The sequence below is a fragment of the Sinocyclocheilus anshuiensis genome, unplaced genomic scaffold, assembly GCF_001515605.1.
Source record: "Sinocyclocheilus anshuiensis isolate Anshui unplaced genomic scaffold, SAMN03320099.WGS_v1.1 scaffold1049, whole genome shotgun sequence".
Taxonomy (NCBI): Eukaryota; Metazoa; Chordata; class Actinopteri; order Cypriniformes; family Cyprinidae; genus Sinocyclocheilus; species Sinocyclocheilus anshuiensis.
Window position 1 is genome coordinate 998,243 of NW_015557197.1, and position 26,012 is coordinate 1,024,254.

The window sequence follows — 26,012 nt, forward strand, 5'->3', positions numbered from 1 at the left end:
GGACATCTATCACCGTTGCACTCGCGTCTCGCACAAAGGAGCCGCATGATTAGAAAGTCATGCAAAATTAATGCAAGTTTAACTTTGAAAAAAACATATATTGGGACGTTATGGCGGGTTTTTTCCCCATCCCACTGCAACTCATGTTTTTAAATGAAAAATGTACTCTGTGTGATTGGCTTTCCGCCCTTTGTATTAAACTATGCATATACATGAAGCTGTTTTGTTTATAGTTGTTTAAGCAACTTAATTAATTATAATTGGTTTATAAACATTATTTTAAACATTATGCACTTTTTTTCACAGATAGTCATGTTATCTTATGCTTTGAATAAACGTGCATTAGTAATATTTTGCTTGATGCGCCCTCTTGTGGCCTCAGGAGAGAAGCCAAAAGCTTTTCTTCACCCTAACTGAAATTACGCATTTTAAATTCGAATATAATTTGAATTTTGATAAGATTTAACTACAAAATTCGAATTTAGTTTTTCAGCCATTTTTGACAGCCCTAATATACCCAATTGAGGTTATTGATGCAGGAAACATATTTATACATATATGTTAAGTAATGCTAATTCCTAATGTAAAATTATGTAGTTTTATTTGTTTATTAGCTGTGTGGACCATATTATTGCACTATTTATTCAGTAGCATTTAGTATGATGAGAAATCGTCCTGAAACACGTTCCTTGTTTCTGTGGCTTGTATGCTAGGTGATTGCATGCTATCTCTGGGCATCAGATTCATGCTGGATCACTGAGGATAAATCAAAAGCCTTTCTCAATCCCTCAATAACTGATTAAACATTATTTAGCTGCATGATTTGAAAATGGATAGAGCTGTTATCATCAGATAAGACTGACCCGAGATGGACTCTCAAGCAAAGAGTGCTAATCTTCATATCATATGTTATGGAGAGGCAGTAAAATCACAAGTTTTATATGGTTTGAGGGGCTGTTGGGACATGTTCTAGCATTTGTGCTATGTTAGTGTATAGCTTTATGCTGTTTTTTATGTCTTGCTGTTTTTTAGTGTCTCACTCCATGAGCGCAGCATTTTAATCACCATATACAGTACACCATTCAAAAGTGTAAGTTTAGTCATTTTTTTTTAAAAGAAATACATTTTATTCAATATGATCAGAAGTGTCAGCAAAGGCATTTATAATATCACAATTTCTTTCTATTTCAAATAAATGCTGTTCTTTTGAACTTTCTATTCATGAAACAATCCTGAAAAAAAGTATCACCTTTTACACAGAAATATTATATTTCAATACATATATAAACAAATGCATATATATGTTTTTAACATTGCTAATAAGCAGCAAATCAGCATATTATAATTATTTCTGAAGGATCATGTGACACTGAAGAATGATGCTGAAAATTCAGCCTTGCCATCACAGGAATAAATATATTTGAAAATATATTCAATTAGAAAACAGTTATTTTAAATTGTAATAATATGTATACATTGCAATAATAATTATAATATATACTGTATTTATACAGTATTTATATTGTATACTGTACTGTATATATATATAGTATAGCACTAGAATATGATACAACATTATTTTTTTGTTTTCAATTAAGCGTGTGGACACGTCTTCCATCACACTAATGGGGTTTGATTCATAGATTATATGTGCTTTATGAAAAATTATATGTTGTGATCCAAACTGTCAAGATTTGCAGAAATCAAACCAGTGTTAACTGCTGATTTTCCCTCATATAAATGCTCTTTCCCTGATCTGCCATTGCGGAATTGCAAATGTTGTAGAAAAAGCTTGTGTTTGGTTTAAATATGCATCTGTTGAAGCAGGTAGAGAGATGAAGGTCTCTGCCAGCATAGACGTCTCCTCATATCTGACAGCTCAGTGCCTGCCTGGAGGACTGATGGGATATTGAAGAACTGCAGGGTTTGTTTTAGGCTCAAAGCCAGTGTGTTTGGCCCCACCGCTGTGCATTTTTTGCGCATGGAGTCACTGATGCATCCTCTGTCGTGGAATGCAACTTCCTGTCTGATGAAAGAGTTGTTGCTTGTAGGAAATGCTGGCAGATTCCTTTGCTGGAAGACAGATGAAATGGTTGTGTCTTGCTTTTTCCTGCCTCAGATATGTGCTGCCTTCTTAGGGGGCGATATACATGTCACCTCACTGAAGGTTCTGCTAAGAGGCGAGTGAAAAAAGAAACCGAATTTGCGTGTACACATCCTATCAGGAGTTTTTTTTAAGAAACATTTTCTTGCACATTCAGTTGTTTTGACAAAATGCCAAAGGCTGTGCACCTCCCAGCTTGCGTTCCCTCCTTTCTGCTTCATCTTCAATAAGGTAGCACTCCCGTCGGACCGGAGTACTGCTGGTCGATTCTTCGGTCGTGGCTCCTGCTGGCCGATGCCCCTTTGGAGATGCTAAAGTGGCTGCATTCCAAAGGCATCTGTAGAGATTTTGAGGAATGATTATCCCTGGGCTGCTATAATTCCCTTCTGAGCTGACGCAACTCCAGCTTCACCGGCTCCTGCTCTGGGTTTTCATTCGTTGGTGTTTTTGATAAATAATGCAACCTCACCGATCAGCATCAGTAGTCTGCACGGCTTTCATAGAAGAATTAAGCTGCAAGGTCAGCTAAATGGGGTGGCTGTCCTGTGACTCAGGGCTGTGTGATTATGCTCAATAAAGTTTAAGTGTGTAATCTTTTTTTATGTTATGTCCAGGTTTAATGTGCAGAGATGACCAGGGCATGTGATCGGTGCTGGTAGAGGCACAAAAATGACACACTGCACTTTAAAAGAATGTTGTATTGAATTTAAAAACTGAATAACTTACATTTTAGTTTGTTTCTATAAAACTTATTATATAGCTTTGGAAGTTTTTGCCTGGACTACTTTTAAAATATGTATAATATTAATTAATTTAGGTAATATCACACAAGCAAAATCTGTTATTCTGAATAGCTGTGCACCTGTGATTTGGGCTTTGGCACGAGCAACACAGTAGTGGCAAAAGTTATTAAATGAACCTTGACTGAATCATAGTTTTTTTTTAAATGAATCATTTGAGCGAATGATTCAATGATTAACTCATAAAACAGTCACTTGCTTTGTTCTTGAGTGAATCAGTGTTAGAATAGAATCATTTGATTGAATGATTCTGTGACTCACTAGTAAACATTATTTATTTATACATGCCTGACTACTGTTCAAAAGTTTGGGGTCTAAGATTTTTAAAAATGTTTTTGAAAGAGATGTCTTATGCTCTCAAAACATTTATTTGATCAAGCATACAATAAAAATAGTAATAGTGTAAAATACTGCTACAATTTAAAATAACGTTTTTCTATTTTATTTTTCATAGATATTTTATTTATTATATATTTTTTAAATATTCCTGTGATGGCAAACTGAATTTTCAGCACTTTTCAGTGTCACGTGATCCTTCAGAAATCATTCTAATATGTTCATCTAATATGAAAACATTTATTATTGTTGTCAATGTTGAAATATTTTTGTGCTACATTTCTGTCAGGATTATTTGATGTACAGTATAAAAAAGAAGAACAATATTTATGTAAAATAGAATTTGTGTGAATGTAAAATCTAATTTATGAATATAAATTTGTCTAGACTGTCACTTTTGATCAGTTTAATGCATTCTCGCCGAATAAAATTTCTTAAAATAATTCTGACACCATTAGTGTATTTATGTATGTATTTATTTAAATATTTTCATGCTGTGTAACAATTATTTATGTTGTACACTGTATTGAACAATTATGTGTGTATTCCACATTTAAAAATGAACAGCATACAAGTTTGCAACAAATTAAGCATAATTTAATTTCAGAGTGAACTATTCCTTTAAGTGTGCACGCACAGTCATGAGCACATATTGTGTGTGGGCGGGAGTCCACAAGGACTAATTGGTTTGCATGTGTGCGTTGAGACTGCCAGGTGAAAAGCGGGCCGCTTCATTCGAGTCGGACTGAACGTGTGAGGAGTGTGGGGATCTGTGCTTATCTCACGAGCCTCTCTGGGAGGACTGTTTCACAGAACCACTGAAGCACGAAATGTGGTGTAACCAAGAACAGTGATTGTAGCCAGAACTAGCTTGTATCCAGTCAGCAAGGATTGCACCGTGTCTGCGACTTTCTAAAAGCATATATTATTTCAGTGTAATTCTTTGAGTTTAAGCTTCCAAATAACTAGAAAACACCGTAGAATCAGGCCACCCTTCTCTCAGATAAGAACTATACTGTTGATTTGAATAATTCATGAGAGCGGTATGCCTGAGTAACTCCTTATTACCTTGTAAGAGCATTTATAAAATGAACATCTTGGATTATATTTCAAAAAAAGATGAAATAAGTTTGTGATTTAGTGCCCTGTAAAAAAGAAAGAAGATTTTAGGTTAGGATGTACCCGTCCTGCTCATCGATATTCTTGTCAGCTAGGAGCAGCTCCTTTCTCTGTGACAATAAGAAAATAAATGAAGCCGCAGAAATTCAGGAGCATCATGGCACTTTTGTTCGTCCACGTACAGAGATTCTCATTCGTTCATTTCAGATAGGTTGTCTTTAGCGGCTTTTGGGAACTGAGGCTCTGAGGTAATTACTCGTCTTTTAGAGAGGGTTGGAGTGGATGCACCCTTCAGACACATTGAATTGTATTGAATTCTTTAGAGCCTGATGCTTTTGATCTCAATAGTACCTTTGTGACAGACGATTCGGCCCAGCTAGTTTGAGTCGGTTGCTGGCTGCTGCAATGAAGTAATTGAGAAAAGTGTCCATTTTGGAATTTGATTCAGGTCAATTTTTGCTCCAATATTTTCATTGCTGACCTGAGGACCAAGGTGATTTACATAGTAGATTTAGATGTGTAGCTTACGTTTATAATGTAATAATAATAATTTTTATATTTTATAATTAAATGTCAATTTTATTATAGCAAAATGTAAGATAATTAAAATCAGTGTAATTAATTGCTACCTCAATGTAAGTGTTTTATTCTATTAATTGTCATTAATAATCAAAATTACATTATCACAGGATAAATCGTGCAGCACACGTTGGTTATATTGATTGTTATAGAAATATCCAATCTGCTAGTCGCTTGATGTGTATTAGATGTTCCTCTTTAACCTTTTCATCAAGCCTTATGTGTTTTTTAGTGGCATTTATCATTAACTTTTATTTGCGTGATCTTCATTAGTAGTTCAGGCCTCTACTTCACACGGAGAACCCCACTGGGGTTTCTGCATTCCTTATGAAAGAATGATGTCACTAATGAACATCTATTTGATTAGTAAATGATAGTAAGTGTCTGTTGCAGATAGTGAATGTATAATTAATTAGGTCATGATGTTAATCTTGAAGGTAATTGCTGGGATTTCCATGCTAATTTAGGTAATCGTATTCAAATCTAATCAGTATGACCAGATTGAAGAAATAGTTCACCTTAAAATGTCAAATCTGTCATTATTTGCTCACGCTTGTGTTGTGGCAAACCTGCATGATTTTGTTTCTTTGGTGGAACAAACAAAGGGAGAAGTTTGAAAGAATGTCCTTTAAGTTTTTGTTTATTTCTGGTCTCAAAATTATGGAAGCTTGTTTCTGCCAAAAATATCTAAATAAAAAAGCCCTTTATTTCTCACAGCTCTGACTTGTTTTGCAATTCTACACTCTAAAAAATGCTGGGTTAAATACAACCCAGTGCTGGGTAAAATAGGGACAAACCCAGCAATTGGGCTGTTTTGACCCAGCGGTTGGGTTAAATGTTTAACCCAGCCTTATGGGTAGTAACCCAACCACTGGGTCAAAACAACCCAATTGCTGGCTTTGTCCCAATTTTACCCAGCACTGGGTTGTATTTAACCCAGCATTTTTTAGAGTGTAAGAAAGAAAAGGCAGAATTGTGAGATATAAACTCAGAATTGCAAGTATAAAAGTCAGAATTGACCCTTCGCAAAAACCCATCCTCCTTAGTTACTGTTGCTATGTCCAACAAGCCATGCCGTTCATGTTCTCACACAGTAAAAAATACATCGCGGAGCAAAGAGAAAACTGACAACACGCTGACAGACAAGACAGAGCAGGTTATTTCTGGTATGAAACAAGGTCTCAGCTAAAGAAATTCAAACAATAAATACTGTTTTGTAGCTCTTTAATGTGTCGTGACAGGTCACTGTAGCGCCTCAGTTCAAGCAGCATGTGAACCGATCGTCTTTTTTATACTTTGCGTACAGCACAAAATAAACGTGAATGAACATCAGAACGCATTTTATTTCAACTTCGGAAAGACATCAATGCACACAATTTTTCAAGTTGAAGTCCACCGAAGTTGATCTACTCTCCTGTCTGATTTGTTTGTCGGACAAGATGGCAGATTCGGCGTTATGATTGGTCAGATCGCCTGTCAATCAAGCTCTTTGCGAAGGGTCAATTGCAAGATTTAAACTTACAATTCTAAATAAAAAAGTCAGAATTGTGAGATTAAAACTCATAATTTTAAATAAAAAAGTCAGAATTGTGAGAATTAAAGTTGCAATTCTGTGAGATTTAAACTTACAATTCTAAAGAAATATGTCAGAATTCTGAGATTATCTCACAGTTCTATAGAAAAAAAGTCAGAATTGCGAAATGTAAACACAAAATTGCAAGAAAAACGTTTCAGAGAAAACAAAGTCTGAAATCTGAGATATAAACTCATTGTGAGATAAAAAGTTGCAATTACCTTTTTTTTTTAATTCCATGGTGGAAACAGGCTTCCATACAAAATAACAAGCCTTGGTAAGTTACTTCAGAAGTTTTGTTCCTGTAATTTGTGAACTGAAAGTTGATGAAAGTGTCAGCTAAATTGCAAGTTTGAACTTGACGAACCTGCATTATGCAACTTCTAAACAATTACTAGTTGTACGATGTCACTTGTATTCATCAGTATGCCATGTGATGGTTCCAATTAAGTAGTCGTGCTGCTAGCTGAAGGTCTCTGATTGACAACATTGCTGTGATCACTACTCATTTTTTGTGCCATTTGACAGGCGTCTCTGCGGGACGTGCGTTAATAGTTGGATAAAAGTTTTATGTGCTTGTCTTCTGCCTTCTGCTTTTGGTCATGACACCTCATCTTGGTTCACAGCCAAGTTTTTCTGTCTTTTAGACCCCTAATTAAGTTTGATTAAGCACTGCGGAATACCATTATACTTCAAGTCTCTTGCTTTAACCATCTTTTTCCCATCAGGCTGATATGAAGCTCATTATGATTTAACTTTTGTTATAAGAGTGCCTGCCAATGTCTGTCTTCTTTGGAACAGCGACTGCATCCCAATTTGCAGAAAATCTGTACTAAATACTATACTAGATTAGGATCTTAAATCATAGGAAAATATTATGTCAAAAGTGCATGAAGAGAATACTAATTACAATGAATTTTCGAAACATTTCGAAACGCCTCAAAAACGTTGTGCAATTCTGAGTGTGCTACACACAGGTGAGTGGGCTGGACAAACCACCTGTAGAAACACACTCTTTTCTCTCTAAATGCACCAGACACTTTCTTATCAACACTCCATGTTACAAGAACTTAATAAGGACTTAACAAATGTTTATTTGTCAATGCACCACAAATCATATTGCACTATTTGCTTCTTAACCTTTAATACCTCTTTTGCACAATATCATGCACAGTTATTATGTAAGGTACTTGTAAAATGTGTCTTAGGTTATGTATATGTATAGTCAACTATTTATAGTATATGTATAGTTAGATTACCGCTTTCAGTAAGTTAGTTATGTCTAGGTTTAAAAATTGTTCTTACGTTTAGTGTTGTATGTTTATATTTATGTTTTATGTAGCACCGTGGTCCTGCGAGACACGCCATTTCGTTCCACTGTATGTCCACACATGTAGCGGAATGACAATAAAGCTCAACTCGACTCAAGTAACAGTTTTTATTACGTGATAACTATTGCTTTGTCTGTTAAACATATCGTTTGATATGTACTGAGTATTTGTGTTTTTAACCTAAATCACAGCAGGACGTAGACTGTCAAACATACACAAGCCAGTCATAGTAGTGGGCGTTTACTTCCGAGTCTACAATCCGCCACACCCATCAAACTACATTTTTTTAATGTAAAAATCTTGATAACATTATGGGCCCTATTTTAACGATCTAAAGAGCATGGTTTAAAGTGCAAGGCGCAGGTGCACTTAGGGCGTGTCCGAATCCACTTTTGCTAGTTTAACAACGGGAAAAATGGTCGGTGCGCCTGGCGAATGGTCTAAAATAGGGTTGTCCCTATTCTCTTAATGAGTAATGGGTGTGTTTTGGGCATAACGTGCAATAAACCAATCAGAGTCTACCATTCCCTTTAAGAGCCAGTTGCGCTCGCGCCATGGCAGATTCGCTATTTACACAGCGGAATTTGCAAGCAAAGACTGAACGAGTCTCCAGAGATGAAACGGAGCTGCTCGTGCGCGAGCAAATAGGTAGCCTAATTCTGATACATGCAATGACTATCCATTATGACATGTAGGCATTTTTATATTTATGTAGCCTACACAATAATAATCTTTTACATTGTAATCCTTTAATTTTTAATATTTGGCATGTTTGTGTGCTGCTGCGTGTCCCTGTGTGTGTAATAAGCAGAGTGTACGCATGTTGTGGACCTGCCTATAGGCGCATATTACTAACGCGCTCTTTAAATAACAAAAAATACTGCGACATTGACTTTAGAAAAGGATTTAGTTGGTCAATGGCACAGTCTATTTCAGTTGCCTCAAAACAATGAGGCAACAATGCACCTGAACACACCTCGTTTTCAGACCAGCACGCCCATGGGCGCACAAATAGGTGCAAATGCATTTTCTATTTAAACAACGTGGTGCAGGATGTGAAAATGAAAACTGAGTCGGGCTGAAACTAGCAAAAAACACTTGCGTCGTGCCTGGCGCCGCATTGCGCCAAGTGTATGATAGGACCCTATAAGTGGAGTTCAGTGGCAGTTCATGACCCTTTTAAAGGGGTCATATGATGCGATTTCAAGTTTTCCTTTCTCTTTGGAGTGTTACAAGCTGATTGTGCATAGAGAAGATCCCTGAAGTTGCAAAGACTAAAGTCTCAAAATAATGATCTTTAAAAAAGCATCATATGACCCCTTTAATGTTGTTGAATAAAAGGTAATTTTAAAACTAGTTGCTAATGTGCAGAGGCCAACAAATAACAGAGAGATCTGTCTAATATGTCTCAATACAGTTGTGCTGTTACTACAAGTACAAGTACATACTTGAAATTACATACTGTCTTTTTAGGGTGAAGTACATACTTTAAGTATGAAAATTGGAAACCAGTGATTGATTTAAAATGTGAGAACTTCTTCACCTTATGCTGATCGATTGGCACTTTCACTCTAGAAGAACTACAAAACGGGAGAGAGATGCTTGTAATTTTCCAGAAACTGATGTGAAAGCATCCACTCAGCTTGAGAAATTACCCTGTGCATGGAGACAGTGGTTATTTGTGTGCTGCAGTATATGAAGGATGATATATTTCATGACTACAGCTCTGTACTGAGTGAAGTGACCATTGAGTTGTTTTCTGGCAGCATGGTTGGATCTCACAATGGCTCTCTGCTACCCAGCATGCCAACGGAACACAGGCCATGTTGTCTGCGGCTTTCTGAAATGTGGAGAGAGTGATTTTCGGGAGGGAATGGTCAGGTTTCTTTTGTCGGAAGTGACATATGCACTGTTGTGCAGTGTGTAACATCAGTATAAGATTATATTAACCTGTTTTAGTTGTATTGGACAATGCTGTTATTGTTTTATCTAACTTAAATTAGTTTTGGCTCCTTTTACGAACTGCTCCAATTCGTATCCATTGGAAAATATTAAGCACTGTTTTAGGATTATTTTTTTGGGATCTTGTTTCACTCTGAAATATGTCAAATAATGGAAGTAAAACGGGTTGCAAAGGTCAGTAACATTGACTTCAGTATTTTACTGCCGTTTAAAGGGTTAATCTCTATTTAAAATTCTATTAAAGTCTATTAATTGTATTCCAGTATAATCTCAGTGTGGGGGTCCTTATGAAAATGCATATAGGCATATTATTAAAGACTTCAAAAGAACATTTTTGCTTTTGTGTTAAATATTTTTGTCACTGAAGCTTGAATATTTTTGGTTTCACTCAAGTAGGCTTGTCTGAACCCTAACTGAAATATATCTAGCAGTGTTATTGCTTTTCTGTATGAATAGTATCTTATAATATTGCTCAAATATTGAGCCTCTTGACCTGCTAATGTCCTTGAGAGATATTATCTGGTTTAAGAAAAGACTGCTTCAGCACAAAAATCTCAAATCTGTTTACTCACAGCTTCCTGTAGCACACATTGATATCAGACTTTATCAAAATCAGATTCAGTTTCTCACTATAAAAGTATTTTGATATTTAACACACTTTAAGTTGCAATCACAACCCATTTTACTTCCTTTAAGTGATGCTTTTCTGAGTGAAACAGGACGTTCAATTAGAATTGATTGGATTGTGAAAAGTTGATATTATCAGAATGTAGAGGAACAAAAAGTCCAATTTAACTTTATGATGACATTTTTCATAAACTCTGACCTGTGTGACTTGCAACAATATATATTTATAGGTTTACATCCCATTAACTGTGTATGGCACCCTGGAAACATAAAAAAAGCATGTAATGTCAACCAACCATCTGGCACTGGACCTTTAACCTGTAAGAAGTGTGATTCATTTCTTCATTTGCATCTTATTTGAATGCCTACCATTAAGTGGTAGTAGTTCAGAACAGAGTTTAAAGGGATAATTCACCCAAAAATGAAACAAAACCCAATGTGGGCTTTTTCGAAAATAATTTCACATCTCTTTTCTATATGATGGGTGTTCATATAGTCATAGTCACCATATTTGTCAAAAAGGACAAACAATGACTATGAAAGAAACCCCAAAGTAGTCCATATGAATGTTTACCTCTGTTTCAGCTTAAAAGCAGGTCTGACATCAAAAACAGCGTCCATAATGTTGGTACTTTCAGGGAAACTGATATAAATGTCTGGTTTGTCATCATACTGTATATCATATGGGTTCAGAAGACTTGTAATATAGTGCATGAGTATGGACAACTTTTATGAAATGTTGGCAACAGCGCCATGATAACTAACCAATGTTCAATAAAACAAAATGTATTGAAGAAAATTATTAATAAAAATAATCACAATAAACAATTTTTCTTCCAATTACTAGTTCATTAACACAACTGGTGAATTTGTGTTATACGATCACAGGTGTACCATTGTTCAAAATTTTGGGGTCATGGGTATGTTTTTTTTAATTTTTATTAATACTTGTCTTCGGAAAGGATGCATTAAATTGATCAAAAGTGAGACTTAAACATTTATAATGTTACAAAATATTTATTTTCAAATAAATGCTGTTTTATTTTGACTCTCTTAATTAGAAATATTTCTTGAGCACCAAATCAGTATATTAGAATGATTTCTGAAGGATCATGTGACATTGAAGACTGGAGTAATGATGCTGAAATTTCAGCTTTGCATCACAGGAATAAATTATATATTTAAAATATATTCAAAATTGTTTTTACAATATTTGTTTTTAATGTATTTTTGATCAAATACATGTAGTCTCTGTTCACTTTCATAAGCATTAAAAATCATACTGACCCCAAACTACTCAAGATTTCTTCATAGATTTTCAGAATCTGAACTATCCGTTTCAAAGAGAATCAAATCATTTTAATCTGTTCAGCAGAATGTCCCGTTGAAGAAAACTGATTTGATGTTCCAGGTTGAGAAAGCGTATCGTTCTAGATTTTTCAACGTTGTAATAAAAGTGGTGGTCGCTTTACCTCACTGTGACTAAACCCTTGAGTAAAACCCCTCTGTGAGACCAATCCCAACCCCAGCACAGCAAGACGACTCCTAGATGAAAGAACTTCCCTTCCTTTGAGAAAGAATTCACTTTTGTGCTCCCCCTAATCCCTCTGCGAGTTAGTTAAATGAAGCATGGGCTCTCTGATATCGGGGCAAGCCGGGGTTACCGAGACCCCACAGGGAGTCTGTGCTAGTTTCGTGCGCCTTCTTGGAGGGGTGAAGAATATCATGTGAAACACTCAAGAAATTTTGAGCAGGGCTGATTTCTAGAAGCTGAACCCAGCCAAATAGATCCTTAATTGCATCTTGAAGCGTTGTATATTACACCAGAGGGTTGTCTCCATGGCAGGATATTAGATTTCAGTGGTATGCTTTAGTGAGCACTTGCACTAGGTGGTCTAGCATCTGCTTAAGGACAAGGAAAATTAATGCAATACAGAGCAACCTACAGAGCAGAAAAAAATGACATAATGTGGTTTGTAGTTATCTAAAGGTGCATTGCATTAGACGATGTGTATTAAAATGACTTTTTGCTATGCAAATTCACAGGTCAGAGGACAACAAACGTGATGTTTGATACAGTATTTTGATTCATTTGTAAATGATATGTAATAAGTTTGCATAAATGTGAAAGAAATTGATACTTGTATTCAGCAAGAATGCATTAAATTGATCAAACATGGCAGGAAATATTTTTACATTGTTACAAAAAAATGTGAACTTTCTATTTGTCCACAAAAATATTAAGCAGGATAGATTGATAATTATAAGAATTGTTTTTTTTTCTGAGCATCAAATCGTGATTTCTGACGGATCATGTGACAATGAAGACTAGAGTAAATCAGCTTTGCATCCCAGGAATAAATTACGTTTTAAAATATACTCAAATAGAAAACAGTATTTCACAATATTACTACTAACTAACTATTTATTTATTTATTTATTTATGACAGTGGCCAATGGCCATCTTAATATCTTCTGGCCATTTTTCAACAAATATTAATATGTGCAAATAATTACATTTAAATTTGATTACTTAATCAGTATATCATCTATTTAATTTGATTAAAATCTTTAATCTTAATTTTTTTTTTTTTTTTTTTTTTTTAAATCAGTGGACCTCTCCTCAATCCAAACATTTATTGGCTATTTGATATCAGCAAAAAATCCTAGCCACAGTGAGATCAAACCTTTTAGAAAGATTTAGTAAATAAGTTTACTGTTATACTCATATGCCCATGTACTGTTCCAGCTCAGTTTTGTTTAAGGGCAACATTTATCTGTGCAAATGCGAATAGAGTGTTCTCTTTCCTGTGGGACATGACCTAGTTCTCATTAAACTATTGTTTATTTAATCCCATTAGATCTCTCTTCTCTAATGTGTGTGGCTACAACCGAGCACCTTTCAGAAGTATGACAGGGACAACAGGAACATGTTTACTGCACTCCCAGTACAGGGGTTCTCTTTGTGGTTGTGGTATGGTAACATGATATTCATGGAAACAGTCTCATGAAATCAGTTTTCACATTAGCAATGGTGCTTCAACTTTTCAGATCAAGTACCACGTTTGATCAAATGAGACTGTTTAGACACCATCACCTTGAAATCAGCAGTGTTCACAATCCATTTCACTACTGTAATCGGATTTATTTGCAGCAGATGTAATTAAACAGGATGATAAATATTGGTGCATGGGACATGATTTTATAAATCAGGAATTCTTTGGATTGTGAAAAGTGACAGGTGGTTGTCCCAGAAGGGGCACTTTTCTTTCATTCTTTTTTTTTTTTTTCATAATTTTTTGCAAAAATGTGGCTTATTTTAAATAGTAAACAGATTTATTTGGATAATTAAAATGAAGCATTGAAAAATACACATTTAAATATTTAAATATATTTTTAAAGGTGTATATATACATATATTTAAAAAATTTAGAAATATATATTTTTATTTTTGTATAGGTTTTACAAACACTGAAAACTTATATGATCAGCAAGCCATGGCATCTTATGCTTTTACACTAATTTAACACATTTAAATAATTTGAGCAATCAACTTTTTTATAAGTTATATAAAATTCAACTTGATTTTTAAAGACGGTGTAAGTTTAAATGACTTGTGCAACCAAATTGATTATACTTAAAAAATATAAGCTTAATGTAAACTTAAGCAACTGAACTTAAGAAACTGAAGTTTTTTCATTTTTTTTTTTTTTACAGTGAATCTTAAAATACTATATTTTTTGAGGATTTAAATTTCATGTCATGTGGTGTAGCACTTCAGGCACTTCATGTACCACTGCGTATTTTTATTGGAGCTTGTGTAGTTCTCTGGTTCGCTCTCCTTTTCTGTCTCTAGCATGGGTCTTAGTTCAAGAGGCAAGGAGTTGCCTTGAATGGGAATGAAATTAGCACTTATTTACCCCTTGAGGAGAGTCTGTATAGGTCATCCCACTGATCTGTATTGATCTGAACTGGAATAATTTGGGAGAAAATGATGTTTGATTGGACCTTCAGAGTTAGCATGGAGTGTAGACCTGATGAGGAGATGCCTGGAGATGCAAGTGAGAAAAAAATCAATCTTTAAACATTCATTCGTTTCTAGCAGAGCAGAAGCCCAGAGTAGCGCCATAAATAAGGTGTGTAGCATTTTACTTCACTCTTTCAAAGAGTCTGTCAGAATAGATTACCAGACAGAGACCACTTTTGTTGGATTGACTTTGAAGCTTTTGTTGTAAAATGAAGTCTATTGATCTGACAAGACATCCGTTTGAGTTAACCATCATTTGATCCAAGACATTTGGAAATTAGAGCTTGAAGTAAGTCTGAGGAATTGGTGTGAACGGTTAGGTGAAGGCTTTGTAAAAGATCAAATAAAAAGAATACTAACAAATCTAATACTGCAAGATGCAACAAAAGTTACTGAAAGTAACATTTTATTTTAAATCAAATTATTTTAATCATACATATAATATAACCTCTATTTACTAGTATAGTCATATAATACAATATTAAAAAAATAAATACACAAAAATTGTGTTAAACCACAAAATTGAATTATTTAAATGGACTAAAATAAATGAATATGACAAAAATGGTGTATGATTGACATCATTTGGCGTTTTATTTGTTTATTTAGTCAAAGGAATAATGAAATAAAAGTTGTCATCATTTACTCATCCTCAAGTTGTTCCAAGCTTGTATGCATTTCTTATTTCTGTTGAATATAAAGTCATATATTTTAAAAAATGTGGGTAACCAAACAGTTGATGGTCCCCATTGCCTGTATGGAAAAAGTACTATTGAAGTCAACAGGGACCAGAAATTGTTTGGCTGCCCACATTTTTCAAAATATCTTGTTTTGTGCTCAACAGGAGAAAGAAACTCATGAACAACTTGAGGGTGAGTAAATGATGACAGAATTTTTGGGTGAAATATCCCTATGACATAATATGACATAAATAAAAGATTGGCTAAATGTAATGACATTTTTTTGTCAAAAGTCAGAAATGGCAATAACAGTCTTTATTTGGAAACCTCTGAATGTTAGTGATGACCATGCTCGGCTCTAAAATAAATTCTAGTCATATTTCAGGTGGAAATCTAATTGATTTGCTCCTCCTCAGCCACTGAGGACCTAGAATGCTGGATGATAGATATGTTTCCTCACCTCCCAATTTGTTCCATAGATTAATAAGCCTGCTTGGAAGCAAGTATCAGATACCTTTGATAAATTCCTCTTTTGCCAGGCTCTATCTTCCTGCAGACTATCTTGTATGTTTGATCTGAAGTTGTTTACTACTCCACACACACCCCATCATCTTTTTTTTTTTTAAAAAGCAGACTTTAGTGCTACAATCCTCCCAATTACGCTGAATTCACACGCACTCTAAAGTATGAAAAAAATCATTGCTGGCTCTTGTGAAGTTGGTAGAACTGATGTTTTTCTGGCTCTGGAATAATTCTGTCCAAATCTTAAGTTAGAGCTGCCTTGTTTCAGTGCTTATTTAATGGTACTAGTGGGCTCTGTAGAGACAGGCCATTATGGGATGTTGTCTGTGGCTCTTTCAGTAAATTTTAGTTAGTCAGTAATGGTTAGTTTGCTTCATAGGCTGCTGCACTGTGAAAGAGTATGGATAGCCCTTTAAAGAAAAGAATTGGTGGTGCATGACTTAGTAAGTAATTTTGATCAAACAGGACAAAAAACACTATAATAACAAATTAAAAGTAGTCCATACAACATGTGCGGAGCAGAGATGATTTTCAGCAGATGATAATATTCATTTCAGTTTTTTACTCACACGAAAGCTTCAGAATACATTTACTACTTTTAAAGCTACTTTTAGCATACATAAATGGTGATATTTTTTTTTTCCTTTTAATTGTTTTAGAGCTTGACCAACACATGTTAGATGGTATATGCTTAATAATAATAATAATAATAATAATAAAGGTTGTTTATTGGCATTAATGGTTCCATGAAGAATCTGGAACATCCATGGAGTCTTTTCATTCCACAAAAAGTTATTTATAGTGAAAAGGTTCTTTTCATGAACGTCTGTTTAACAGACAATGTCCCTGAAAAGTACAGGCCATACATTTGTCACACTTGTCTCAAAATGATGTCTTTTATGGCACAGGAGTGCAACACAACAGGACACTTTTGTAACAGAGGCCGAGGCCCATTGTGTCTTAACCTATTTTTTCTCTTTGCATCAGCAGATAAATAGTTTACTTGTTGTTTTGCTCCCTGTTCATCCTCATCTCATCGCTGTCCTTGAGAAGAACAGTAGAGATCAACAAAAACAACATGAATCCTTTCACTGTTTGCAGTGAATGCCGAGTGCACAAACACACAGGCTCCTTAATAGTCTGAGTTTAAGAAGATATGAGTTGAGGACTTGAGTGACCAATCATCACATTCCAAACATCATCCATCAATCTGAGCATTTATGGCAGCTGGCAGCCTGCTTGCATTATATATTTCTGAAGGCAAAGCAGGTACATGTGAAGGACAGTAAAGCGTATATGAGCTTAATATCATTTTCTTTTTGTCCTTGTCACTCTTTCTCCTCCATAATGAAAGAGAGCTTCTTACAGGAGCTATAAAGCAAATTCAGTTCAACTCTTGGCCAGGTAATTCCTCTTGGGGCAATGTTACATAGACCAAAAAGGGAAAAAAAAAACTCTACATATTTCATCTTAAATACAATTGCCTTAGAGAAAAGCAAATTGGTTTCTATCTAAATGCAAATTTGAACCTCTGTGGTACTGTTGGGTGAAGTGAGCTCATGCATGTGGGTTTTGGACCTTTCTGAGACACAAGCAAGGCCTCAATCATGTATGACATTTCACTATTTAATCTTTAATGATTGATGGGTCTGTTCTTAAAAAGTTTGACAAGGCAGAGATTTTAAATGATTTATGCTGAAATATTTGCTACATGTAGTACTTTGAACACCTCTGTTTTATGTATAAGGCTTCTTTAAAGGTCACATATTGTACACCTTTCTGGAGTTTTATTTTAGGTTTGATGTCCTTAAGAATATATATTTGCGGTATAAGTACCAAAAACCATCTCAATATATTTTTACAGCTCCTGCTGTGTGCATTTTGTGGACTGACTGTTTTGAAACTTATATGGTAGTTAAATAGCCCCTAGACCTCAGTTATCGTGAAAAAAGCCAGGAAATTTCAGTTTTGACAATATGGGACCTTTAATGCAAGCATGGAGTTTATTTTTTTGTAACCTTTGCATCAATTTGCTATCAATGCCCTTATCTGTTCTTGGCTAGTTGTGAGTTGACCATTGCTGTCATTCCTGAATGCTATTATAGCACACAGAAATGACAGCAATGTCAAGAAAATAAAAGAAATAATATTAATTTTGTTTTATTTTATTAAAGTTTTTTTTTTAATCTTGTTTTTTTTATATTTTGTTACATGATTTTTTATTTTATCATTGAATCATCATATTTCTTATTATTATTTTAATTTATTTACCTTATATTTTACATTATCTTATATTATATTATATTTTGTATTATTTTTGTATTTTGTTTTATTTGATGTTATATGATTTTATCTGTTTTTTATTTATGTTATGATTTTATTATTTTATTTTATTATTTTTAACCAGTTTTCAATCAGTATGAAATATTTTGAAGAAAAAAATCAAGTCGCAGATATTTTCACACATTATTGATCATTGCTGTTATTTTGCTGTTATAGCACTCAAAAACAACAGTAATGTTAATAAAATAAATAATGTTTTTTTGTTTTATTTTATCTTTATAAGACTATCTTTATTTTGTCTTATTTTATCTTTTATTTTTCTTATTTTGTAATATGATTTTTATTTTATATTGAATTTTATTTATTTATTACTAGTTTTCAATCAGAGTGAAATATTTTGAAGAAAACCATCAAGTCACACAGTTATTGTCACAAATGATTGAAATTATAGCTATTACAACACTCAAAAATGACAGTAATGTCAATATATATATATATATATATATATATAATAAATATTTGTTATTTTACCATGTCTCATTTTATTTGTATTTTATTTCATTTAATTTTATTTCCAATCAGTATGAAATATTTAGAAGAAAAAAGAGCTCGAGTCACACAATTATTGTCACGCATGATTGATCATTGCTGTCATTTCTGAGTGTCATTACAGTACGTGAAGCTCTGTGACGTTCTCGGCAAAAGCCTGTAGTCTTTGAGAAAATTAGAAAATGGCCACAAAAGCCCTGGGGATAGAGATGTGAGATGTCGGATATCTGCTCCATCACTTTAATACTGTTATCGTGAAATTGGCCATCGCTCAATTATTGTCAGAACCGGTGAAGAGCTGAAGAGCTAATCGGACATTCATTAATCTCAGTCTCATTAACGAGATGTGTATTTCCTCACATTTCGCGAAAAAGAAGTGGTAACAAACATTGCTTGCCACTATTTAGGACTTCAGCTGCCAGTCCCCCTGCAAAATGATTTTTTGATCTGTCTTGACGTTTGCTGAAAACAGCGGCTGCAGTAAGCTATGTGAGGTTATTGCATTATTAAAAGACTTTAACGTTTCTCATCCATCTCAATCCAGTGCTTTCCGTTCCAGTGAAATCACAAGATAAATGCAACCAAACAGGCCATGATTACTGATCTGACAAACAGATGCTATTATAATGTGTTTATTTATTTAAAAACATTATCACTGGAGCAAGATTTGAACTTGTGACCCCTCGCATTTAAAGCAAAATATTCCTTTGAGCCACATCAGCTCATGCTCCGATTAAAGGCTGAGAATTCCTAAGACTGAAATCCTAGAGTCGCCTGTGGTAACAAATGCTCTTGGTTTAACCTCAAGTATTTGACGCTTTTCGTTCAGTGTCTGTTGTTAACTTGAATGTGAGAATTTCACCTCCTCATGGTCTTTGTCTTGATGTGATTATCCGGCTTCAGTTGAATAATTCTGTAATATTTCTCCCTTGTTAAATAGAGTTGATGTTTTTGTCTTTGTAGCAGCCACAAAGGGGGTACTTGTGAGTGGTGAGCACCCTTTTGAACGAATTGGAAACATTACAATCTCATGCACTTCACAGACACACTTAAAGGAACAGATCACCCCAAAATTAATATTTGCTGAAAATGCATTCACCCTCAGGCCATCCAAGATGTAGATGAATTTGTTTCTTCATCAGAACAGATTTGGAGAAACTTGCTCACCAATGGATCCTCTGCAGTGAATGGGTGCCGTCAGAATGAGATTCCAAACAGCTGATAAAAACATCACAATAATCTCTTTGTTTAGAATTATTTTGGATTGTAAATGGTGCTTGTCTTGCTCTGTGCATATTTCTCTCCTGATTCAGACATGATGGATTTTTCACTGGAGAAAGCTATGTGATGGATATTGTAGTCGGAAACAATGGTTTGAAGTTAAAAAATGTCTTTAATGATGATGTTTTTCACTTTAATTGATGGATTTGAGTGGTGTGGATTACTTGTGGATTATTGCGGTGTGATATATCAGCTGTTTGGACTCTCATTCTGACGGCACCCATTCACTGCACAGGATCCATTGGTGAGCAAGTGATGTACTGTAATGCTAAATTTCTCCAAAGAAAGAAACTAAGAAACAAACTCATCTACATCTTAGATGGCCTGAGGGTGAGTAAATATTTAGTACATTTTCATTTTTGGATGAACTATCCCTTTAAATGAAGGCCACGAGACTGCATGTCCTCATCAAAAAATGCACCATTTTTTGGACAGGGTCCTGCAATTAATTGTGTAAAGTGTACACCATAATGTGAAAAACACAAAAGAAATCAATAAACCGAGTCTTTAAATGAGAACAATTCTACAGGCTTTTGTCTTGTAATGAGGACAGCTTTTTAATGTGATGGCAAAAAAAAAGAAACCTTTTCCAAGTCTCAAAGCTGTTTTGTTTGTCGTTAATTGCAGTACTTGGCTCTAAAATTTTACCTGAATAGATGAACATTTTTGTTGTAAGCACATCTAATTAACCTTTAGCATCGTTTTCTGCACCACTACTGAATCTGCAGGGCCACAGCACGGAAATGATATTTTACCTGAGTAATGAGCTTGCAGTCTGAGTTAAATGTAATAAGAAGAAAAATATTGTGTACCGTAAATAATAATACACCTATAAATAAAGCAACACACCGTTCTATTTTTTTTTCTCTTCACTGGCTGCACTCAAAACACAAACACAGCACAAACAGTGCCGTCTGACACATGAACAAAGGACTCTTATGATTTGATTCTTTTAATGAATTATGAATGAATTTGTTAATTAATTCTTTTACTGAATTTAATGAATCGTTTAACACAGCTAGGGTTACCAGTTTGAATCCAGTCAGTGAGTAACTTGATTCAGTTTGAATCCTTGATTGAATCAATCCATATATCTATCTAAATACAGAGATTAAAAGTTTTTGATACTTTATATAGACACACATACATACACACATATATAGAAGCTAAATATTTGTTTATTTCAAAGGTTAATCAAATACAATATATTTAAGACTAATATGTGTATTTTTTAACATTAATATATTAATATATTGTTAGAATTAATGTTAAAAAAGTATAAAAGTATGAATATAATATAATTTATGTTTAAAATTTATATAAAAACAACAAATGTAGTTTTATAGTACATTCATATATTAATATATTGTTAAAATGAATGCAAAACTACATTTGTTTAATATAAATTAAAAAAGTTATATTATATTCATACTTTTGTACATTTTAACATTCATTTTAACAATATATTATTGTAAAACTACATTTGTTGTTTTGTTTAATGTGGATTTTTAACATAATTGTATGGTATTAAAACATTTTACTTCCAAAAACAATACATTTGATACAATTTTACTTTATGTAATTGTCTTGTCCCGTTGTAATTTTTACTATATATATATATGAGGGGCCGTACAAGCCATAATTCATTCTGGCACTCTCACACACTTACATTCTCCTTTCACATGCATATATTTTTGCTTTCACATACTTACATTCTCCTTTCACATGCATACATTTCTACTCTCACACACACTTACATTCTCCTTTCACATACATATATTTTTGCTTTCACATACTTACATTCTCCTTTCACATGCATACATTTCTACTCTCACACACACTTACATTCTCCTTTCACATACATATATTTTTGCTTTCACACACTTACATTCTCCTTTCACATGCATAAGGAGTATAGTGGAAACGGAAGGAGTATAATGGAAACGGAGGGCAGGTCAGGCGCGATCAGGGTTACCGGGACAGGTCATGATCAGCATGGCTGACGTAGATGAGGCGGCCACCCACTAATATGTCATAGAAGACTCACTATAAAAGATGGCACTTAATCGTCAGCTTCAGTGGCGTAGATGGTAAAGCACGCACCGTGGTCTTTTTGACGCGATCGACCCGGGTTCTAATCCGCCTTTTACCGAACTTTTTTTCTTCCTTTTCAATTTCTTCATATCACATCAGAAACGCATTTTTTTTTTATATAAAAATGAAGGAAACAATCAAAAAGTTAAAGATAAAGTATCGGGTAGGGTTCGATCACTACGTTTGTGTTACCGAATTGCATCCTGTCAGGCAGGCACGTGCACCGGTAGGGCTCAACCTGTGCAGAGCACATGCCCTTTTTGCCCTTACACTCCGAAGTGGCCTTTTTTTGGTGATGGTGTTTTTTTTTTTCCTTCAATAAATCAATGATATTGGTCACCCTTTACATCTGTCTGTCTGCTTTACAAATATTTTCTGTTGTACTAGACTAAGAGGATTTTTATGAAAGGTAGGACAAACACATTGTGGGGTTTTTCACTTTTTTTTTTTGCCCCATTTTCTTTTCCACCTTGTCTTTGACGGTGTACCAATGTGGCAGCACATGTTTTTTGATAACGCAGCTCCTCTTTCATCTTCCTGCATGTTGTCTCTGGAACTAACCTGTGTGCGTGCCTCATTCGTTACCCATGTGTGTGCGGTGAGCACTGGCTGTTTTCGTATGCGCTGTGTTCACTGGGGAGCTGGATGGGGTTTTTGAAGAGAGGGCAAGTCCCCTACATTTAAGCCCAGTTGATTGACAGTTCATTCCCTCACCCGGTTCTGCACGCCTGCATTTCCTGCGTTCTCCTCAGAGCTCTGATCCTGCCAATTGGACTGTCACACACTCAGACACACACACACACACACACACACACATTTTTACGGTAGTAAATTTCCTTTTTTTTTTTCAATGCAAACATTAAAAGGTATTTTAAAAATGTAGTTAAGGTTAGTGGCATTGCTACCTTTATTTATGTTCTCCCCAACACAGAAAATCATATCATAGGAAACACTCTGTAAATAACAATCTGTTGATAAAAAATTTTATGTGCTTCAAAAAGAAATAAAGTGTTAATTGACCAGAAGCATTTAAACAAAGAAAAGTGTGTCTTCTCCTTGCTTGGTAGCTTTTGCTTTGTAGCTTCTCACAGAGATGCATATTGTGTCCTCATAGTATTAACACCTTTTCTTTGTTCACACTTTTTTGTTACGGTATTTTTATCTCAACTTGCACACAACACATGTATATGAAACAAAGGGGAATGTAATCGTGTATATTTGCAAAATAAAAAGAAAGGAGAAAACACGTTCTGTATCATTTGTTGTTGACATCAGAGGCTGTGTACGTCCAATTAAATTCTTACAGCACAAATTCATCTGTCACTCCGTAAAATTTAAACACTTTTTATGAGCAGGATCAAGAACCATTATTCTACAAACCCATTTTTCTCCTTGGGTCTCCTTGAGATTTATCATTGGGTCCCTTTTCTCTACTTTTAAAGGAATAGTTCATTCAAAAATGAATATTTACTGAAAGTATTAACCCCCAGGCCATCCAAGATGTAGATGAGTTTGTTTCTTCATCAGAACAGATTTTGCTCCAGTGCACCAGTGCACCAGTGGATCATCTGCAGTGAATGGGTGCCGTCAGAATGAGAGTTCAAACAGCTGATAAAAACATCACAATAATCCACATGTCTCCAGTCCAGCAGTTAATGTCTTGTGAAGCGAGAAACTATATCATTACGATATTTTTAACTTCAAACTATTGTTTCTAGCTAAAATATGAGTCCTCTATCCATAATATTGCTTTCTCTGGTGAAAGAATAATCTCATCTGAATCAGGAGAGAAATAGACAGATCAAGCGCCGTTCACAAGAAAAAACAGTCTAAAACAGTAAACAAATATGTTGGTGGATTTTGATGTGAGAGGACAACAGGGGATGGACTTTTTCACTGGAGGAAGTGTTATTATGGATTATGGACTGTTTTGGTGGTTTAAAGTTAAAACAACTTAATAATAGATTTGTTTCTTACAAACACATAGTTTTTCACTTCACATGATGTTAACGGATAAACTGGAATGGTGTGGATTTCTAGTGGATTATTTTTATCAGCTGTTTGGACTCATTCTGACGGCACCCATTCACTGCTGCAGAGGATCCACTGGTGAGCAAGTGACGTAATGCTAAATTTCTCCAAATCTGTTCTGATGAAGAAACAAATTCATCTATATCTCGGATGTTTTTTTATAAAGATACATTTTCAGTGAACTTTAGTTTTTGGCTGAACTTTTCCTTTAATGTGTCCTTCTGTCACGGTTAAGGTCACACAGTACAGTACAGGTTTTCTTTGGATCTGTGAGATATGCAAATGACTCCTGGATTTCCGTCCACAGGGAACTTCTCCTCACGCTGGCCCTCGGCCAGGTCTTATCATTGCTCATCTGTGGGATTGGCCTGACCAGCAAATACCTGGCGGATGATTACCACGCCAACACCCCGGTGTTCCAGTGCTTTCTCAACTACATCCTGCTGTTCCTGGTCTACACCACCACACTCGCAGTCAGGCAAGGTAAGGGCGGCTCCTCCAGGTTTCTGTGCAGTTTAATAAAACACTGTCAAATGGAAACATAACGTGAGGTTATCTGTAAGACAAGGTGATGATAAGACCATAGGAACATACATTTTTTATGAGAGATGGGCAGAAAAAGGTTATTTGAAGTTTTTCCATTAAATTTCTTTTTTCTGTCTCGAGCGTGACCTCTTCTGGGACTCTGGCAGAAACTTTCAAAACTACTAGCCTGTTTCTATTCAGAAATATGTCAGTCAGGCTGTGTAGATTGCAGTTTTTCTTTAAAAAAAGAAAAAACAAAACAAAAAGGAGCTCTGACTTTGATGCTTGTATTTTTTATTTGTTATATTTTTATATTATTTTATATTGTTCAATTACAGACAAATTCTCTTATTCTCTTATTTTATTTAATAAAAGCATAAATGCATCATATTTTACTTTTGTCACATTTTTTCCCTGAAGTAAACTTAGAATATCCACTTTGGTTTAGTATATATTATAAATATTTACAAAATGATTTACATATAATTTATTTTATGCGTGGACTGAACTAAGTAAATGTGGACAAATACTCGTTCTTTTATTTATTTTATAGTTCTAAATAGGGCTGGACAATAATTCAATATCAATATGTATCGCGATATAATTTTTTTCAATAACGGTGATATGATTTTTAAACACATTTCCGATATTTCGATATACATTACCAGTGTTTCCCATACATTGATTTATTTGTGCCGTTTGACTTCGTTGAATAAACATGAGCACTGCACGTTTCAAAATCATAACACGGCGCGGGTGTTTTATATGAATGTATCTCTGAAGGGAACCGACTGTCTTCAGAAAAGTTTCGATGGCATTTTCATTTGATCTGATAAAGTAGCGTTCATGAGCGGAGCGGAATTATATCGTATCGACCGAAATTAAGAAATATATCGTGATATCAATTTTGGCCATATCGTCCAGCCCTAGTTCTAAATGAAACATAGGAGTGCATAATAAGCCCTGTCTTAATGTTGATGTAGTAATTATACGTTTCATATTTTTCAGCATTTTCACTTCACGTCTAGATGGCAAGTCAGGTTACAGGTGTCATGCTCCGGTTTTATTTCCTAATTGATTTCATGTTGAGCCTCGTGTCCAAGCAGCAAGCTTTGACACAATGTTTTCTGGCACACTTTCAGCAGGCTAAGAATAGAAATGGAAAAGCGTCGTGTTCTGAGCTGAGGAATATGCCAACTCACAGTCTATTTATAACAGATCACGTGTGATTCCCTGACTAACACACTCTTTTTATACAGAAATCAGGTTGTTTTAATAAGCTCCTTTAGGATCATTAATGGAGGAGTCATTTTTTGAAGGCTAAACGGGACCATAAATGATTTTGGATGAAAATCTTTGCTGTGCTGGAATTGCCAGGAGCTTTCATACTTTTAGACTATAAATATTACACAGAGTGCATGATTCAGATTGGTTAATCAAGCAAATATTTTTGTATAATTCTGCTAAACTCTATATTTGTCATTTGAAATAGAATATTTCCATGAAAAAGCAAGATTTCATGTCCATTTAATATATAAATGTGTGTGTGTGTGTGTGTGTGTGTATATATATATATATGTATATGTGTG

General features: G+C 34.7%; 1 protein-coding gene across 1 annotated transcript in view; it reads left to right on the forward strand.

The window, feature by feature from the left end:
• The window catches only part of LOC107678858 (solute carrier family 35 member F1-like), a 93,066-nt gene that overhangs the window by 20,858 nt on the left and 46,196 nt on the right, over window positions 1-26,012 (forward strand). Inside the window, exon 2 of the mRNA XM_016474284.1 lies at window positions 24,206-24,381. Within this exon, the coding sequence (XP_016329770.1) occupies window positions 24,206-24,381 (176 nt within the window). The remainder of the gene's footprint in view (window positions 1-24,205; window positions 24,382-26,012) is intronic.